A 15,996-nucleotide genomic window follows, 5' to 3' on the forward strand; every position below is an offset into this window, starting at 1 on the left:
AGGAGTGAACAGTTCGCAGGGAATGAAGGAGACAATTTGAAGGACGGAACCTGTTTTTGCCTTAATTTTTGCCCTGTTAAACCATCGGTTAGCCATTTTTGGTTCATGGCGGCGCTCCATAATGATAAATCTAAGCCTTTCGAGTGTCTAACTCACCAGGGTACCTGACAATGCCATCCTTATGCTGCCATGTAGAGCTTTGGGACAGACCTGACGCAGCTAAGACAGAAGTGTTTGATGGCGAAATTCTGCCCTCCGGAAATGTGTATCATGCACTTATCTTACTTGTTTCGCATTTTAATCTCCTAGGTTGGTGGACGTGATTGATATTTATATTTGGCGGGTGAGTCGGTTGACTCTGTCTGTCAGCAGACTGTGCAAACCGTGGTACTGACTTTTTGTTTTGGGGGGACCAGAAGGAGGTGTGTCCTGAAAAAGCCAGTTGCTCGCATGTGGAACCAAGTAATCGCTTACCTTACCTGCTTTTAACACATGATTAGTAACCAGAGTTAGCCATTTTCTGTTTTAATCCATCGAGTTTTCTCATAAGACAAATTATGATGTCACAAGGCACGCAAGTGGCTTATTTTGTTCTATATTTTTGATTTTTTCCCGCATTTCTTGAAGTGGTCCCGCATGGTTGCTTGAACCAGATATTTTCCATAGCTGCCATAGTTTGCTTACTGGCAAATGACTGTACTGTATATGTGAGCTACGTTTTTAACACTGTGATTCTGTAAGCTGCGTAGCAATCATAATATGAGATAAATATCAGCATTAGGCAAATAGTCAGACCATCCCATTTAAAATGTGAGGCCAATATTTCAAAATATGTTATTAAACATGAATAGACAAGCATAAATAGATGCCTTTGCTGCAGCTGAAAAGGCAAGCAGCAACACTGGCATGGTCACCTTAAAGTTATGTGACTTTTGGAGAAGAGCAATTGTTTTGTGGAGCATGCCCAATAGTGCCCCTGACAGAGATTAACCATGGCAATCAGAACAAGTTGTTCAGAGTGATTTAAAATGTTTTCATTTATGTGTTGTCAACTTTGTCTGATGTTGACAAGCATACACGAATGAACTGAATAAGAATGTAAGTTGAAACCAACAAAAAGTTAGCTTTATCATCTTTGTATCACAAGTGCAGCTGTCAACAGATGGGTGAGCTGACATGATGTTCAACATATGGGCTACTCTAAGCTACGTTAAGTTGGTGAAGTGCATGGAAAGTGACAATAGGAATTGTGCAGGAATCAGTATCTCACAACTGCTGCTGTGATACAAACAGGTTAGGCAGGATGAGATAAAGTAGGGCCTCTTTACGTTAGGCATAGTTAGGCTACTTTCGTGGAAATAAGCAGAGGTACTTTGTAAGAAACAGTGACAAATTGTTTGCTTTCCCTGACCCCCCCTTAACAGAAGCCAGAGTAATATGCATGGTGTCTGACTTGGTGATGAGCTGATGTGTAGGAGTCAAAGGTTTTTTTTTTGTTTGAGTGCTTTGTGCTTGTTGAATTTTCTGTTGTTATTTGGTTGTCGAATTCCCTTCCTTTATTTTGTGTTAAAACGCTGTTGAAGGGAAGTGCAAAGTGCAGCATCAAATTATTCGTGTTACCGGATTGCTTATGCTCATTACACTGTCATGAAGTTGCCATGCTTTAATGTATTCTGTTTCACTTTAATGGCCCAAGATGTTTAAAAACAAAGCAGTTTTGTCAGGTATATAATATTACGTCCATGCCAACTTGAAATAGATGTCTTTGTTTGCTGAGGCATCAGTCACTAGCTCATAAGTTCCATCTTTTGTAAACTGAACTTTTCACTCCCGGAGTGTCTTTTTGCGATGGAATTTTTCACTCTCATCCTAGTTCAAAAGCGATTCTAGCTCACTGATCTAGCCGGCCACGCGGGCGCGTGTTAAAGAAATCCGGAAATGCGTGAGGTGCTCAAGCTGGTATTCTATTTTCTCCAGCAAATTCAATGCGGTGCCGTGCATGGGCTTTGCTATAAGCCGGGTTTTCACGGGCGTTGCACCGGGAAGTGATGCCCTTGGTGCCGGGACTTCAATGTGCATGGCCGCTAGCCGTGGGGCGTGACGCTGCAGGACATCGGAGATCTTCGTACAGATGATGAGCAAATTGTCATCGAGACGTGCATATGACCAGCGAGCCGATCGTGTAGTGTCCAACGCCAAACATGATGATGTGCTTTGCAATTCTTTTATATTCTTTAACATAATACATAACTACTCGTTCGGATCAGCGCTACGAAAATATTGATGTAGCAATGCCCAGCTGGGTTTCTCTACTAACCTATGAATTGTTCCTACACTCCTGCTAGGTGTTTGCATATTTTTCACCCTACGGCAAGCATATGCAGAAGCAGTAGTATGCGTATACGTGAGGAATGTACACGTTTTTGCAGTAAAAAGCATGGTTATTGTGCATGTTGAAGTACAAGTTCCGTCGTGCAGCATTAATGTTGCGTATGAACATTCAGTAGAAGTAATGTCCGTGTATAATCAATGAATGTATAAATTTTTAGTATGCTGGGCATCTTCCTACGCCCGCCGTACCAGGGGCCGGGGGACTACGTACAGCCGTACCAGTTTGCGCATGCCGTCAACGGCCATTGCAGCGGCTCCGCGTTCTCCCAGAACGAGAACAGCGACACCAAGGTCGTACAGGGCTACTACTCGGTCAACCTGCCCGACGGTCGGGTCCAGCACGTCAAGTACACGGCTGACAACCAGGGCTACGGCGGCTACAACGCCGAGGTCACCTACGACGGGGAAACCCAGTACGCTGAGAAGGCCAGCTACGCTCCAGCCCGCTCCTACGCTCCCGCCGCTCCATCTTACAAGGCTGCTCCCTCTTATCAGCCTGTTCGATTCTATCAATCTGCTCCCTCCTTCCAACCAGCTCCTTTCTTCCAGCGAATGGTATCTAGCTGGCCACCCGGGCGCGCGTTAAGGAAAGGCGTAAACACGGGCGCATTGCAAAATAAGCATTCAGAACAGCTGCCTGTGACCGATGTGCTGTGGCTCATGATGATCATGTGGCCATGTGGTGTGTTCGTTGAGATCGGGAGGAGAATTGAGTGCGCGTCACGTGCCATCGTGTTTGATAGGCGTACTCGTGCAGCAACAGAAGCGTGAAATTGCGATGTGCGTGCGATGGCAGGAATGCTACAGCATCATTGGCGACAATAACCTAACCAGGAGCCAGAGCGACTAAGCGCCAGCATTGCCCAGATATTTGATATTGAACGGGCAGCAGGTCAGTATAGGGAGCGTGTCTGTTGGATTGTCAAGCTTATCTTCGCCCGTTGGGTACAGTTTGCTTCGCCTTTCTCTCGAAGGGAACCTAAGTCACGTCCACTTTTATTGGAGAGATAGTGTCACACAAACGCAACGGTGTTTTTTTCCAATCCTGTCGTTAAAATCAAAATTAACAACATATCTTCCAAACCTCCGCATGTCAGTGTCAGGGCAGAAGGTGTCATAAAAAGTAAGCACAATGTAATCTTTTAAAATAAACCTGATGGGCCACATTTGACAATTTTCAGTCTATATCAGTGATAAGAACTTAAATCTCGAAATCAATAGGCTGCTATTCAGCCAACCATTTGGTATATCGACTAACCTCCAAAATACGTATGCCGCTTTTATGGGTGGATCCAAGCAACTTTAAACATATCTGAAAGAAGCCTAATTTTTTGTCAATACCTTTGCTCCACATTAATGTTTCCGTAAAAGATTATGTGAATGGTTTGCATTTTGCAAGTGCGCTGAAAACATGCTGTATGCACCTTACAATCGCCACCACGCAACGTCCGCTCCACGGATTAGTTCTCGCCGAGGCTCCGTCGCTGGCTGCTGCTGCTGATGCGGGGCCATTCCAGACCAAGGGTCCGCCTCGGCTTCACACGGCAGTCACCCCCTCCATCCACCACCACCCCAACCCTGATACCCTCGTCCTACAATCCACAAACCCGACCAGTCTCGTTCCAGCAGGAGACCAAGAACGCACCAGGAGCGTCGTACCAGGAATTACGACTGGCGACACCAGTTTGAGTACACCATCACCGACCAGAAGGCCGGCGCGGTGGTCTTAAATAAGGCCGGAATAGAAGGGCTTTTACAGAAGTTTTCATCCCAGCGAGACATAAAATCCTCCAACTTAATGTCATGGACATTCCTGTACATTTTCTGGTTGAATATCAACCTTCCACAATCCAACTGGAGTTTGATTGCAACGCAGTGAGGACCATTTAGGCAATCCATTTTCTTCATCGTTGCCGACTACTACAAATTGTACTCTACTCGCTTTATTTATGGAGGGATAAAACTCAAGTTATGGCTACTAATTCACATCAAACATCAAGATGTATAAACTATCACTTTCATGTCTCCATGGTGATATGAGAAAGATGACCTGTGCAGAGTTTTAGCACAGAACATGCATGCCCAACTCCGCATGTATATAGAAAGGGTGGCCTAACCATGAGAACGAGAGGGTAATGACAGCAACAGCGACCACACCCTTCGCATCGGGTCGTATATAACGCTACTGGTCCGAAAACAAAGCGACAGTAACCCACAAGATCATAGTGAGACTACTATGAAGGTGAGGTCAACTGACAAGCCAAGACAACACATCGCTGCATGCTTCCGTATGTCAGTTAAGTACCGATATCAAAGTGGTCGTCACTTGCACTTCCTAAGTACATAACATGCAGTGTACATTCTCATTTCAGATTTGTGTTTTCGCCGCTCTTCTGTCGGTGGCTGCGGCCCAAAGCTACGGCCAGGCACCCGCCCCACGCTACGCCCCAGCTAAAGCACCACCTCAAGCTCCTGCTCCGGCGCCAAGCCACGCCCCGGCTCCGTCGTACGCGCGGGCGCCTTCCTACGCCTCGTCGTACCAGGAGCCCCGTTACTACGCCCAGCCGCACCAGTTCGCGTACGCCGTTAACGACCATTACAGCGGCTTAGTGTTCTCACATAACGAGAACAGCGACACCAAGGTCGTACAGGGCTACTTCTCGGTCAACCTGCCCGACGGCCAGGTCCAACACGTCAAGTACACTGCTGACAACCAGGGCTACGGCGGCTACAACGCCGAGGTCACTTACGATGGGGAGGCCCAGTACCCCGAGCCGGCCAGCTACGCCCCAGCCCGCTCCTACGCTCCTGCCGCTCCCTCTTACAAGGCTGTTCCCTCCTACCAGCCAGGTCGCTTCTACTAGCCTGTCCCCTCCTACACACCAGGTCCCTTTTACCAACCTGCTACTCCCTCTTACCAGCCGGTTCGCTCCTATCAGCGTACTCCCTCCTACACGCCCGCTGCTCCCTCTTATAAGCCCGCCGAAGCTAACGGAGCTCCTCACCAGTCGTATTAGCGAGCACCCAGTACTGACACAAATGTGCCCGTGATTTATTGTTCTTTCGTTTATGTGTGCATCCGATGTATATTCAGCAATGCAATGTATGCATGTATCATGAGTAATATACTGTAAAGTACACTACTGAGCAAATATATCACACAAGCGGAATAGCTCGACTCGACCGACCAACAAACCCACATGATCACAACGTGCTTCGCAGGAAAAATGATGGTACGTGAGGAAATAACAACAGAATAACAAAAACGTACAGTTTGCAGAACACTTGCAAAGTGTTGTTCCTAAGCAGCAGTGATTTCACGGACAAACGGGTTGATGCTGCGTCACATGCCCTATCACAAAGCTACGGAAGCAAAGCACAGCACACCACGGGTGTAATGATCACATTCACGTACGCCACTCCAGGAGTTCTGTTCAAATCTTGCACGGCTCAAATTTTAACCCTCGCCTTACGAGGAGTGGGGCATTAGAATGAGGCCACATTTTGACCAGTATCAATAACGGTTTTTCTTCGAGAGAAAAGCATTTCAAATGGGCTGCTAGATTCCTATTCTCACCATTGCCACTCTTTACCATCTAAGAGCATTGCTGACGTAAAGTTGGCCTTTGTCTAACAGCTTTGGAAAATGTGTTTGCGCTGTTCTCCACGTTGATAAATTTTGTTTGGTTCTTGAAATGAGGGGAAGACCAATTCAACAATCGCCTATGACCCGTTCACCTGACATGACATTACAAATTTGACCTCAGTCAATGCTCAATAATGCGTATAGAACAGAATCCTCCAAAAGCTATTCAAGGACGTCTTTCGCATCGATTGGTATATGAGTATCTCTTGCATGGTTAATTTTTGATGCAATCAATGATGATGCAATGGATGATGCAAATTTGATGCAATCAGAATGATGCATGGGAAACTGATAACGAGGACATTCTTTGGCCTTTTGAGGAGCATGCTTAGCATTCGTTTCCAGTGTTGTTTTCTGTGTGTCTGTAACTTGCTCTTTTTCAAGATCTAATAGGGAAGAGCTCCAGCACTGCTTCGTTAGGCGAGACAAAAGTCCTGTTCGCTAAGGATTTATGGAGTCACGTTCGGACACCTTACAACATTTAATGTCATTTCAGACACGCTTGAGGAGGTATAATCAGTAGCACAGTGCGATCTTTCAAAGAACTAGGGGATGTTTTTTCCAATCAACCATCTCCCAATGAAAGCAAGTTTGAAAATATGTTTAATCAAGTCACGTCACGTCATCAAGTCAAGTTTAATCAAGTGACGACCACTTTGATATCGGTACTTAACTGACATACAGAAGCATGCAGCGATGTGTTGTCTTTGCTTGTCAGTTGACCTCACCTTCATGGTGATCTCACTATGATCTTGTGGGTTACTGTCGCTTTGTTTTCGGGCCAGTGGCATTATATACGACCCGATGCGAAGGGTGTGGTCGCTGTTGCTGTCATTACCCTCACGTTCTCATGTTTAGGCCGCCCTTTCTATGTACATGCGGAGCTGGGCGTGCATGTTCTATGCTAGAACTCTGCACAAGTCATCTTTTTTCGCATCACCATGGAGACGTGGAAGTGATAGTGAATACCTTTTGATGTTTGAAGTGAATTAGTAGCTATGCCTTTAGTTTTATCCCTCCATAAATAAAGCGAAACGAGTAAAATTTGTAGTAGTCGGCAACTACGAAGAAAATGAAATGCCTAAATGGTCCTCACTGCATTGCAATCAAATTCCCATTCGATTGTGGAAGGTTGTTATTCAACCAGAAAACATACATTAATGCCTATGACATTAAGTTGGAGTGTTTTATGTCTCGCTGGGATAATAACTTCTGTAAAAGCTCTTTTATTCCGGCCTTATTTAAGACCACCGCGCCGGCCTTCTGGTCGGTGATGGTGTACTCAAACTGGTGTCGCTAGGTCGTAATTCCTGGTACGACGTTCCTGGTGCGTTCTTGGTCTCCTGCTGGAACGAGACTGGTCGGGTTTGTGGATTGTAGGACGAGGGTATCAGGGTTGTGGTGGTGGTGGATGGAGGGGGTGACTGCCGTGTGAAGCCGAGGCGGACCCTTGGTCTGGAATGGCCCCGCATCAGCAGCAGCAGCCAGCAACGGAGCCTCGGTGAGAACTAATCCGTGGAACGGACGTTGCGTGGTGGGGATTGTAAGGTGCATACAGCATGTTTTCAGCGCACTTGCAAAATGCAAACCATTGATATATATATATATATATATATATATATATATATATATACATTGCCTTTTACGGAAACATTGATGTGGAGCAAAGATATAGAAGAAGAATTAGGCCTTAGAAACCAGAATTAGGAACCAGAGGGACGGGGTTCGATTCCCCGCGGTGCTCGCCCTTCCTGCCAGGGTTAGCGGCAGGCGACGCCATATAGCCTCGAGTGCGTCGTAAAGCGCCAATGAGAGAGAGAGAAAGAGAGAGAGAGAGAGAGAGAGAGAGAGAGAGAGAGAGAGAGAGAGAGAGAGAGAGAGAGAGAGAGAGAGAGAGAGAGAGAGAGAGAGAGAGAGAGAGAGAGAGAGAGAGAGAGAGAGAGAGAGAGAGAGAGAGAGAGAGAGAGAGAGAGAGAGGAGAGAGAGAGAGAGAGAGAGAGAGAGAGAGAGAGAGAGAGAGAGAGAGAGAGAGAGAGAGAGAGAGAGAGAGAGAGAGAGAGAGAGAGAGAGAGAGAGAGAGAGAGAGAGAGAGAGAGAGAGAGAGAGAGAGAGAGAGAGGAGAGAGAGAGAGAGAGAGAGAGAGAGAGAGAGAGAGAGAGAGAGAGAGAGAGAGAGAGAGAGAGATGAGTTGGGCTTCTTTCATATATATTTAAAGTTGTTTGGATCCACGCATAAAAGCGACATACGTATTTTGGAGATTAGTTGATATGCTAAATAGATGGCTGAATAGCGGCCTACTAACCTCGAGGTTGAAGTTCTCATCACTGATATAGACTGAAAATTATCAAGTGCGGCCTATCGGCTTTCCTTTAAAAGATTTTGTTGTGCTTACTTTTTAGGACACATTCTGCCCTATAACTGACATGCAGAGGTTTGAAAAATATTTTGTTGAATTTGGTTTTAATAACAGGATTGGGAAAAAACTCATGGTCTGATTTTGACCAGCCATAGGTCAGTGACTTCATAAGATACATCTAAATTTTATACACCAAACGATTTGCTATTTGATTGTGAACAGCTATGCAAAATTTGACGCGGCTACGCCGCACCGTTCGGAAACCATTCTGGAAAAAACCTTCGGGGGGTCAATTTGCCCCTCCCCCACCCAACGCGTGTTAATCTGCAGATACAGCTCATGCATTTAAATGATCAACTAAACAATTTGGAAGCACAACATCGTGCACATGATACAAATCAGTGATTAACAACATCCTCGACGATATGCTTGTTTTCCTTCGAAATTAGTGAAAACGATGATGCTCTTATGCTGACAATTCATGAAGTAAACCTTGTCATGCAGGCCTGGAACCGCTCTGATCTTACTGGTAGCTATTTTCTGTTTTTGCGGTACAGAATCTATTAACTGCGACTTCGAAAGCCCGCCCTGTTATGTTTGTTTGCATATTCAGACGAACCCTTACGTGCATAAAATGAAAATCTATCTCACCGTTAACGTATAGTGCTTGGAGTGATACAGGTCTTAAGCCAAGTGTGCTTCCTTTATAACCAGGTGCAAGCATGCATTTGATAGACGCGCGGTTTTTTTTGTTTGGCTTCACTAAACCTTTGTTAGTGGTGGAACACAACGTCAAGCCGCATACCAATCGTGGTGCACTGCTGCTTCGGGACAGTACGTTCTTTCTGGACACGTGCACCTGTTTGTTAACACGTTGCTGGCTCCCTATCCCTCTAACTCTTTCTGCGAGACGTACATGGGACTACCCCGCCAATGCAGCAGATGGAGAGGGAATGTGGGAACGAGCAGGTTTGTAAGAAGGGAGCTGGTTTGAAGGAGGGAGCAGGTTGATAGAAGCGAACAGGCTGATAAGAGGGAGCAGCATTGTAAGTTTTTTGGCTTTGTTGGCTTTGTTGGGCATCCCAGTGTTAAAAATATAGTGCATACGTACAGTACAGTCATTTGCCAGTACGCAAACCATGACAACTATGGAAAACATCTGGTTCAAGCAACCATGGGGGACCACTTTAAGAAATTTTGGGGCAAACAATAAAGAAAATGGAACAAAATGAGCCCATTGCCGGCCTTGTGACATCATAAGTTGTCTTATGACAAAACTCGATAGATTAAAACAGAAAATGGCAAACTCTTTTCATTCCACTCCCCCACCCCAAATATAAATATAAATCACGTCGACCAGCCTAGGATATTAAAATGCGAAACAAGTAAGAGGTGTGCATGATAAACATTTCCGGAGGGCAGAATTTCGCCATTAAACATGTCTGTATTAGATGCGTCAGGTCTGTCCCAATGCTCTATATGGCAGCATGAGGATGGCGTTGTCAGGTAGCCTGGTGAGTTACACACTCGAAAGGCTTAGATTTATCATTATCGAACACCGCCATGAACCAAAAAAAGAAACTAACCGAGGGTTTGGCAGGGCAAAAATGGCGGTACGAATAAGTTCCGTGCTTCATCTCCCAAAGAAAGCAAGCAGCAAGAAAGCAAAGCAAGCAAGCAAAGCAAGTCCTCAAGAAGAAAATTGGCGGTGGCTTGTTGTTTCGGTGTAGCGGCGTAAAAGGGGATGACCACGTTTAAGAGCAGCTAAATAATATGGTTAGCTGAATCGCTTGAAAGTATTTGTCGCTAACGATTCCAGTCATTAGAAATATCCGTGAACACATCAAATTGTCTTTTTTAATGTATTGTTCTCTGGGCTTTCCGTTACCATGTGATATGTCCTTCCTGTGATATGTACAACCTGGGTGTTCCTGGGAGAAGACAGAGCACTTCTTTCAACTCTTTTCTTGTCCAACTCGGTACTCGTTCAGGCACCCTTGAGAGGCAAATCAAAAGAAGCCTTTGTGGACTGTGTAAAGGATGGATACATCCTGCAAACATGTCTCCATGCATATTTTTATTGTTAAAATGTAGTATACAGTGACAATGTAACCGCAAGGTAGCTACTCGTGCATCAGTCATGCCAGCGCATAGTTCTTCAAAGATGGTAGAACGGATGTATCAAAAGAATGATTTACCGCAGGTGCTTTTTTAACATCAGGAAACATATTCAATGTGCCATCATCTCCAATTTCTAATTCCGGTACTGAAAATGAAGATGGTAGATGTTAACATTCCATCCAAGCTTTTTGAATAGATGGGTTTCTAAGATCAAAGTTCATGCTAGGCATTGCATGCCGTGTGAATCCTGATCCCTACCATCCGATCGCGCAATGCCATGTAGGCAGCAGAATTTGAAGGCGAAAGCTTAGCGCGCAGCAATGCTCGGCATGGTCCGTCTTGCCAGTGAAGTATTAGCTGAACATAGGGAGCCATTTTGAGTCATTCTGGACCATGCCTCATTAAATATGGATGGTATCATTCTGCCTTCGTCGTTCACGAGATGAATATCATCCCTTCGGTCTCGAACGGCTGTTGTGGGAACACTCAGCATAAGCATAGTATTTTTTACCTGGTGGCTTAAAATCTCACCCGAATTATGTGCTGTTAGTAATTTATGCCTGTCGATAATCAGCCATTCTCCTCTCACCTTATCAAAGTGTGGCCCCGGGGTTTTGTACATGCAGGGCTGAGTATGCATGTTGTTTGCCAGAACTCCGGTGAGATAAGGTGTTAAGCTCCTAGCATTGAGGTGTGGAAATAAAAAGTACCACTTCTTGATGTGTGATGCTTGTAGAACATTCTAGCTGTATAGACTTTCTAAATTTGGCTACCGCTGATGACCACACAGCTGACATTTTCCACCATCAAGTATCAAAGAGTGATAACCATGACTTCCGCACTGCCATGCTTTGCGTAAAACACCTGATTTCTCCTGAGGTCTGGCATAGGATACGCGTCTATAGCCCAGCCCCGGCGCCACGTTATTCTCCAGCCCCGGCGCCACGCTACGCTCCTGCTCCGGCGCCGTGCTACAACCCCGCTCCGTCGTACGGCCGGGCGCCCTCCTACGCGCCGTCGTACCAGGAGCCGCAGCACTACGCCCAGCCGTATCAGTTTGCGTACGCTGTCAACGACCATTACAGCGGATCATTGTTCTCCCAGAACGAGAACAGTGACACCAAGGTCGTACAGGGCTCCTACTCCGTCAACCTGCCCGATGGCCGGGTCCAGCACGTCAAGTATACGGCTGACAACCAGGGCTATGGCGGCTACAACGCCGAGGTCACCTACGACGGGGAGGCCCAGTACCCCGAGCCGGCCAGCTACGCCCCAGCCCGCTCCTACGCTCCTGCCGCTTCTTCTCACATGGCTGCTCCCGCTTACCAGCCGGTTCGCTCCTACCAGCCTGCCCCCTCTTACACACCTGCTCGTTCCTATAAGCCTGCTCCTTCTTACCGACCTGCTGCTCCCTCTTACCAACCGGCACACTCTTATCAGCCTGCTCCCTCTTACACATCTGCTCGTTCCTATAGGCCTGCCCCTTCTTACCGGCCTGCTGCTGTCTCTTACAAGCCCGCTGAATTTTACGGAGCTCCTTCCCAATCGTACTAGGGAGAGTACACAACTGAGTTAAGTGTGCGTGTGTGGGTCCATATCTCATTGCTTGCTCGTTTAAGTATGTGTTCTATGTCTCTGGTGCAATTAATTGCATGTAATAAATTGTTACGTATTAAAACAAGTTATTCTATGAAGCAAACCAAGCAACTTGAATCGGCCAACAAACGAATCATCGTATTCAGGTCGCGCACCGCAGGAACGATGCAAGCGACTGAAGAAACACTCCCATAGCACTCGTCTTGCATGGTCCTGAATCAGCGACGCACTGCGACCGACATGCTGTATGACATTATGTAAAACCCCGAATACCGGATTACTGCGGCCAGGTACAAATAACCAGCATATTATTGAACGGAGGCATGTAGCTGACTAGTCGGGGCTGGCTTTACACCCCGCACCAAAGCATCGTCTAATGTACAAAGCACACAAGTAATAACATTTCAAACGTTGATGGATCCGTTAAGATTTGAAGTTATCCTTGAAAACAACAATTATCTGCCAGATTGAGGTGAAAAACGATACTTTATGGTAGATCATATCCATCCATACGACGCAGCAACCATTCGGAAAAATGCATTACACGACACGATCTGCAGCACAAAATGACCATCATACAAATATTATACTCCCATGGTGTAGCGCAGAGCAAGTAATACCAGTTTGTCAAAAATCGCATCCAACATACCAACGAACATACGTATTTGTACGGTAAAATTTTCCCAGTATTACAGAAATGATACGTTCAACATAAAGACGGCATATGCCAATAAACGGCACAGGTACCGTCACATGCTTCCCATGACCGCCAGCTGTGTGACCAACATGCTCAAACTAACAATTAGTACAACATGACGTAAAACGTGCTTGGTATGAGAAAGGAAGGTATCCAGCTCCTGGTATTTCGGCAGTTTTATTTCTTGGTCCCCAAAACTGACATGCTGAGTTAACAGCCTTCAATACAGCAAATGGTATTAACAGCGGTGTCCAGCGGTGTCGGTGAACCAAGCAACGGTGGTATTAACGGTGGTGAACCAAGCAAATGGTATTAACAGCGGTGTCGGTGAACTCGTCCCTTGGGGATAAGCAAAGCACAACATACCAAATACCTGCAATATAATCGTTGTTTGACAACATAATATCGTTTACCCAGTGCCTGCTGGTATAGTAAAGGTGGTTCACCCAGTATTAAAACCTTCAACTCATAATATATAAAACGCACACATAGCCCGCCTGCAGCACGCCATTTTCTTGTCTTGTGCACATAACGACGTACTGCGTGGTTCGATTTCTCGGCCACTAAGATACTTGTGCATTTTCTGCAGACGACAAAAAAGTGCTAATATAGCCGTAGGCCGACATAAACATTTGGATCAGCTTTCTGCGACATGAGGCACACTGCAGTAGTGATCATGGGGAGAAGAGGATCGTGCGAGTGAATAGCGTGCAGAGGTGGATCGCGGACATGGAGGTCGTGGAGAGATGGACCGCGAGCATAAAGATCGCAGGCGGACCTAGCGCGTGGAGATCGTGGATGTTAAATCATGTGCGTATTACATGGGAAAGTTTTAGCCTTAATAAGTGCACTGGATACGAGAAAAAAGAAGTGCGACGAGAGCACAATAAAAACCATGTAACAACACCACCGACAACCAGGTGATATTCCGTAACAGCAACTGGACGCCAGCAGGGTTACACAGAGACTGCATGTTGTATGTGCTTATTATAGGATACGTGTTTTTCTCAATGCTAGGCTTATCTCTTGCACGGTATCCTATAGACATCCATACTTGCATTAAAGGACGTCTGTGAACGTGGAGTGGGGTAGTTTATACCAAATCCTTCCATCATAAAAAATACTGGAATATTTGCAAAATTTATAGGAATAAGGTGAGAAACAAAAACTACGAGGATCAGTCACAATACATGCTTTCAAAACAAACCTATAGGGTAACAGTTAAAGGCACTTACAGGGTGCCATCTGTGACGCGTCCCGAGAAGTCTACAGATTACATGGCCCCCATTGTACCTGATCTGTTTAGTACACCATTAACTCACATGCGAAACATGAGTGTCACCTATTAGGGTGTGCTACATTTATTGAACATTTAAAAACATACTAAGCCATCATGACATCAACGATACCTATGACTCTTCAGCTTTAATATTTTGCATCAAACACTTCATCTTTCCGGAGCTCTCGCATACGAAATGCATGCCCACCTTTGCACGTAAATACACAAGACAGTCTCACGATGGGAATGTGAGGGAGATTAGCAGCACGAGCGACCCCGCCCTCCTCAACGGCTCGTATATGAAGCCACGGGGCCGGGAACAGAGCGTCAGTCACCCACCAAATTACACTGAGAACACTATGAAGGTGAGGTGAGGTGACAGGTCAAGACAACATACCATTAAATGTTTGATTACGTCATATTCTGTCCAATATCGGAGCGGTTGTATTATACAACACGTTATGTCATTTCAGATATTCATTCTTGCCGCTGTTCTGTCGGTGGCTGCGGCCCAAAGCTACGGCCAGGCGCCTGCCCCACACTATGCCCCAGCTAAGGCGCCACGCTACGCTCCTTCTCCGGCGCCAAGCCACGCCCCGGCTCCGTCGTACGGCCGGGCGCCCTCCTACGACCCGTCGTACCAGGAGTCGCGGTACTACGCCCAGCCGTACCAGTTCGCGTACGCCGTCAACGACTATTACAGCGGATCAGTGTTCCCCCAGAACGAGAATAGCGACACCAAGGTCGTACAGGGCTACTACTCGGTCAACTTGCCCGACGGCCGGGTCCAGCACGTCAAGTACACAGCTGACAACCAGGGCTACGGCGGCTACAACGCCGAGGTCACCTACGACGGGGAGGCCCAGTACCCCAAGCAGGCCAGCTACGCCCCAGCCCGCTCCTACGCTCCTGCCGCTCCCTCTTACAATGCTGGTCCCTCTTACCAGCCTGCCCCTTCGTACAAGGCTTCTCCCTCTTACCAGCCCGCCCACTCCTACCAGTCTGCCCCCTCTTACACATCTGCTCGCTTTTCCAAGACTGCTCCTTCTTACCGGCTTCCTGCTCCTTACAAGCCCGCTCAATCTTACGGAGCGCCTTTCAAGTCGTATTAGAAGTGTGCACAAATAAGATAAGTGTATGTGTTCATATTTTATTGCCTCCTATTTAAGCGTGTATTCTACGTCCGTGGCGCGGTGAATTGCATGCAATATACTGTTGCGTAAGTGAAACACCAATTACGTGACACAAACCAAGCAGTTCGAATTGACCAGAAACAAACCGTAGTATTCTGGCCACACATCTGGGCGCAAGTACCCAATGCAGCTGACGCGCCCTCAAAACTCAGAAACTACCAGGTAGCACATCGGGGGAAGGATGATAGCGACTGAAGAAACACTTCTACAACACTCGTGTTGTATGATCCTGAAGCAGTGGGGAACTGCGACAGACACGACGCCTGATATTGCGTGAAATTGCTAATAAAGGATTACTGGGACAAAGCACGAAATGTTGTCAAATTATTAAACGGAGACATGTAACTGAAGGGAGGGCTGGCTTCAAACTCTGCACCAGAACATCATCTTGTGCACGAAGCACACAAGCAATAACATTTCAAACGTTGTTGGCTTTGTTCAGATTTGGAGAGCCTCTCTTGTAACCAGCAATTCTGTGCTGGCTTGCGGTAATTTTTTTTTTTTAAAGTTGGGGCAGAACATATCCAATCATACGAAACGACAACCATTCGGAGCCAGGCAATCCATGACGTCATCTACAGCACAAAATGGCCGCCATGGAAACGTTACACACTCAAGGTACAACACAACACAAGCAATACGAAGTTGTCTAAATTTCGCTTGCACCATATCTAAAGAATACGCTTATTTGCACCGTAGAATTTTCCCAGCATTACC

General features: G+C 46.3%; 2 protein-coding genes across 2 annotated transcripts in view; both read left to right on the top strand.

The window, feature by feature from the left end:
- The first annotated feature begins 4,627 nt into the window (after positions 1 to 4,627).
- Positions 4,628 to 5,622, top strand: LOC119097379 (cuticle protein 7-like). Its single transcript, XM_037220424.1, has 3 exons — positions 4,628 to 4,633; positions 4,764 to 5,168; positions 5,614 to 5,622. Exons 1-3 carry the CDS (start codon positions 4,628 to 4,630, stop codon positions 5,620 to 5,622), a joined length of 420 nt encoding a protein of 139 aa, XP_037076319.1.
- A 4,209-nt stretch (positions 5,623 to 9,831) lies between these two features.
- Positions 9,832 to 15,996, top strand: part of LOC119097380 (cuticle protein-like) — a 63,097-nt gene continuing 56,932 nt past the window's right edge. The window contains exons 1-3 of the mRNA XM_037220425.1: positions 9,832 to 9,853; positions 11,449 to 11,690; positions 14,731 to 14,850. Of these exons, the coding sequence (XP_037076320.1) occupies positions 9,832 to 9,853; positions 11,449 to 11,690; positions 14,731 to 14,850 (384 nt within the window). The remainder of the gene's footprint in view (positions 9,854 to 11,448; positions 11,691 to 14,730; positions 14,851 to 15,996) is intronic.

The sequence above is a fragment of the Pollicipes pollicipes genome, unplaced genomic scaffold (assembly GCF_011947565.3).
Source record: "Pollicipes pollicipes isolate AB1234 unplaced genomic scaffold, Ppol_2.1 Scaffold_4295;HRSCAF=5057_pilon_pilon_pilon, whole genome shotgun sequence".
NCBI lineage: Eukaryota > Metazoa > Arthropoda > Thecostraca > Pollicipedomorpha > Pollicipedidae > Pollicipes > Pollicipes pollicipes.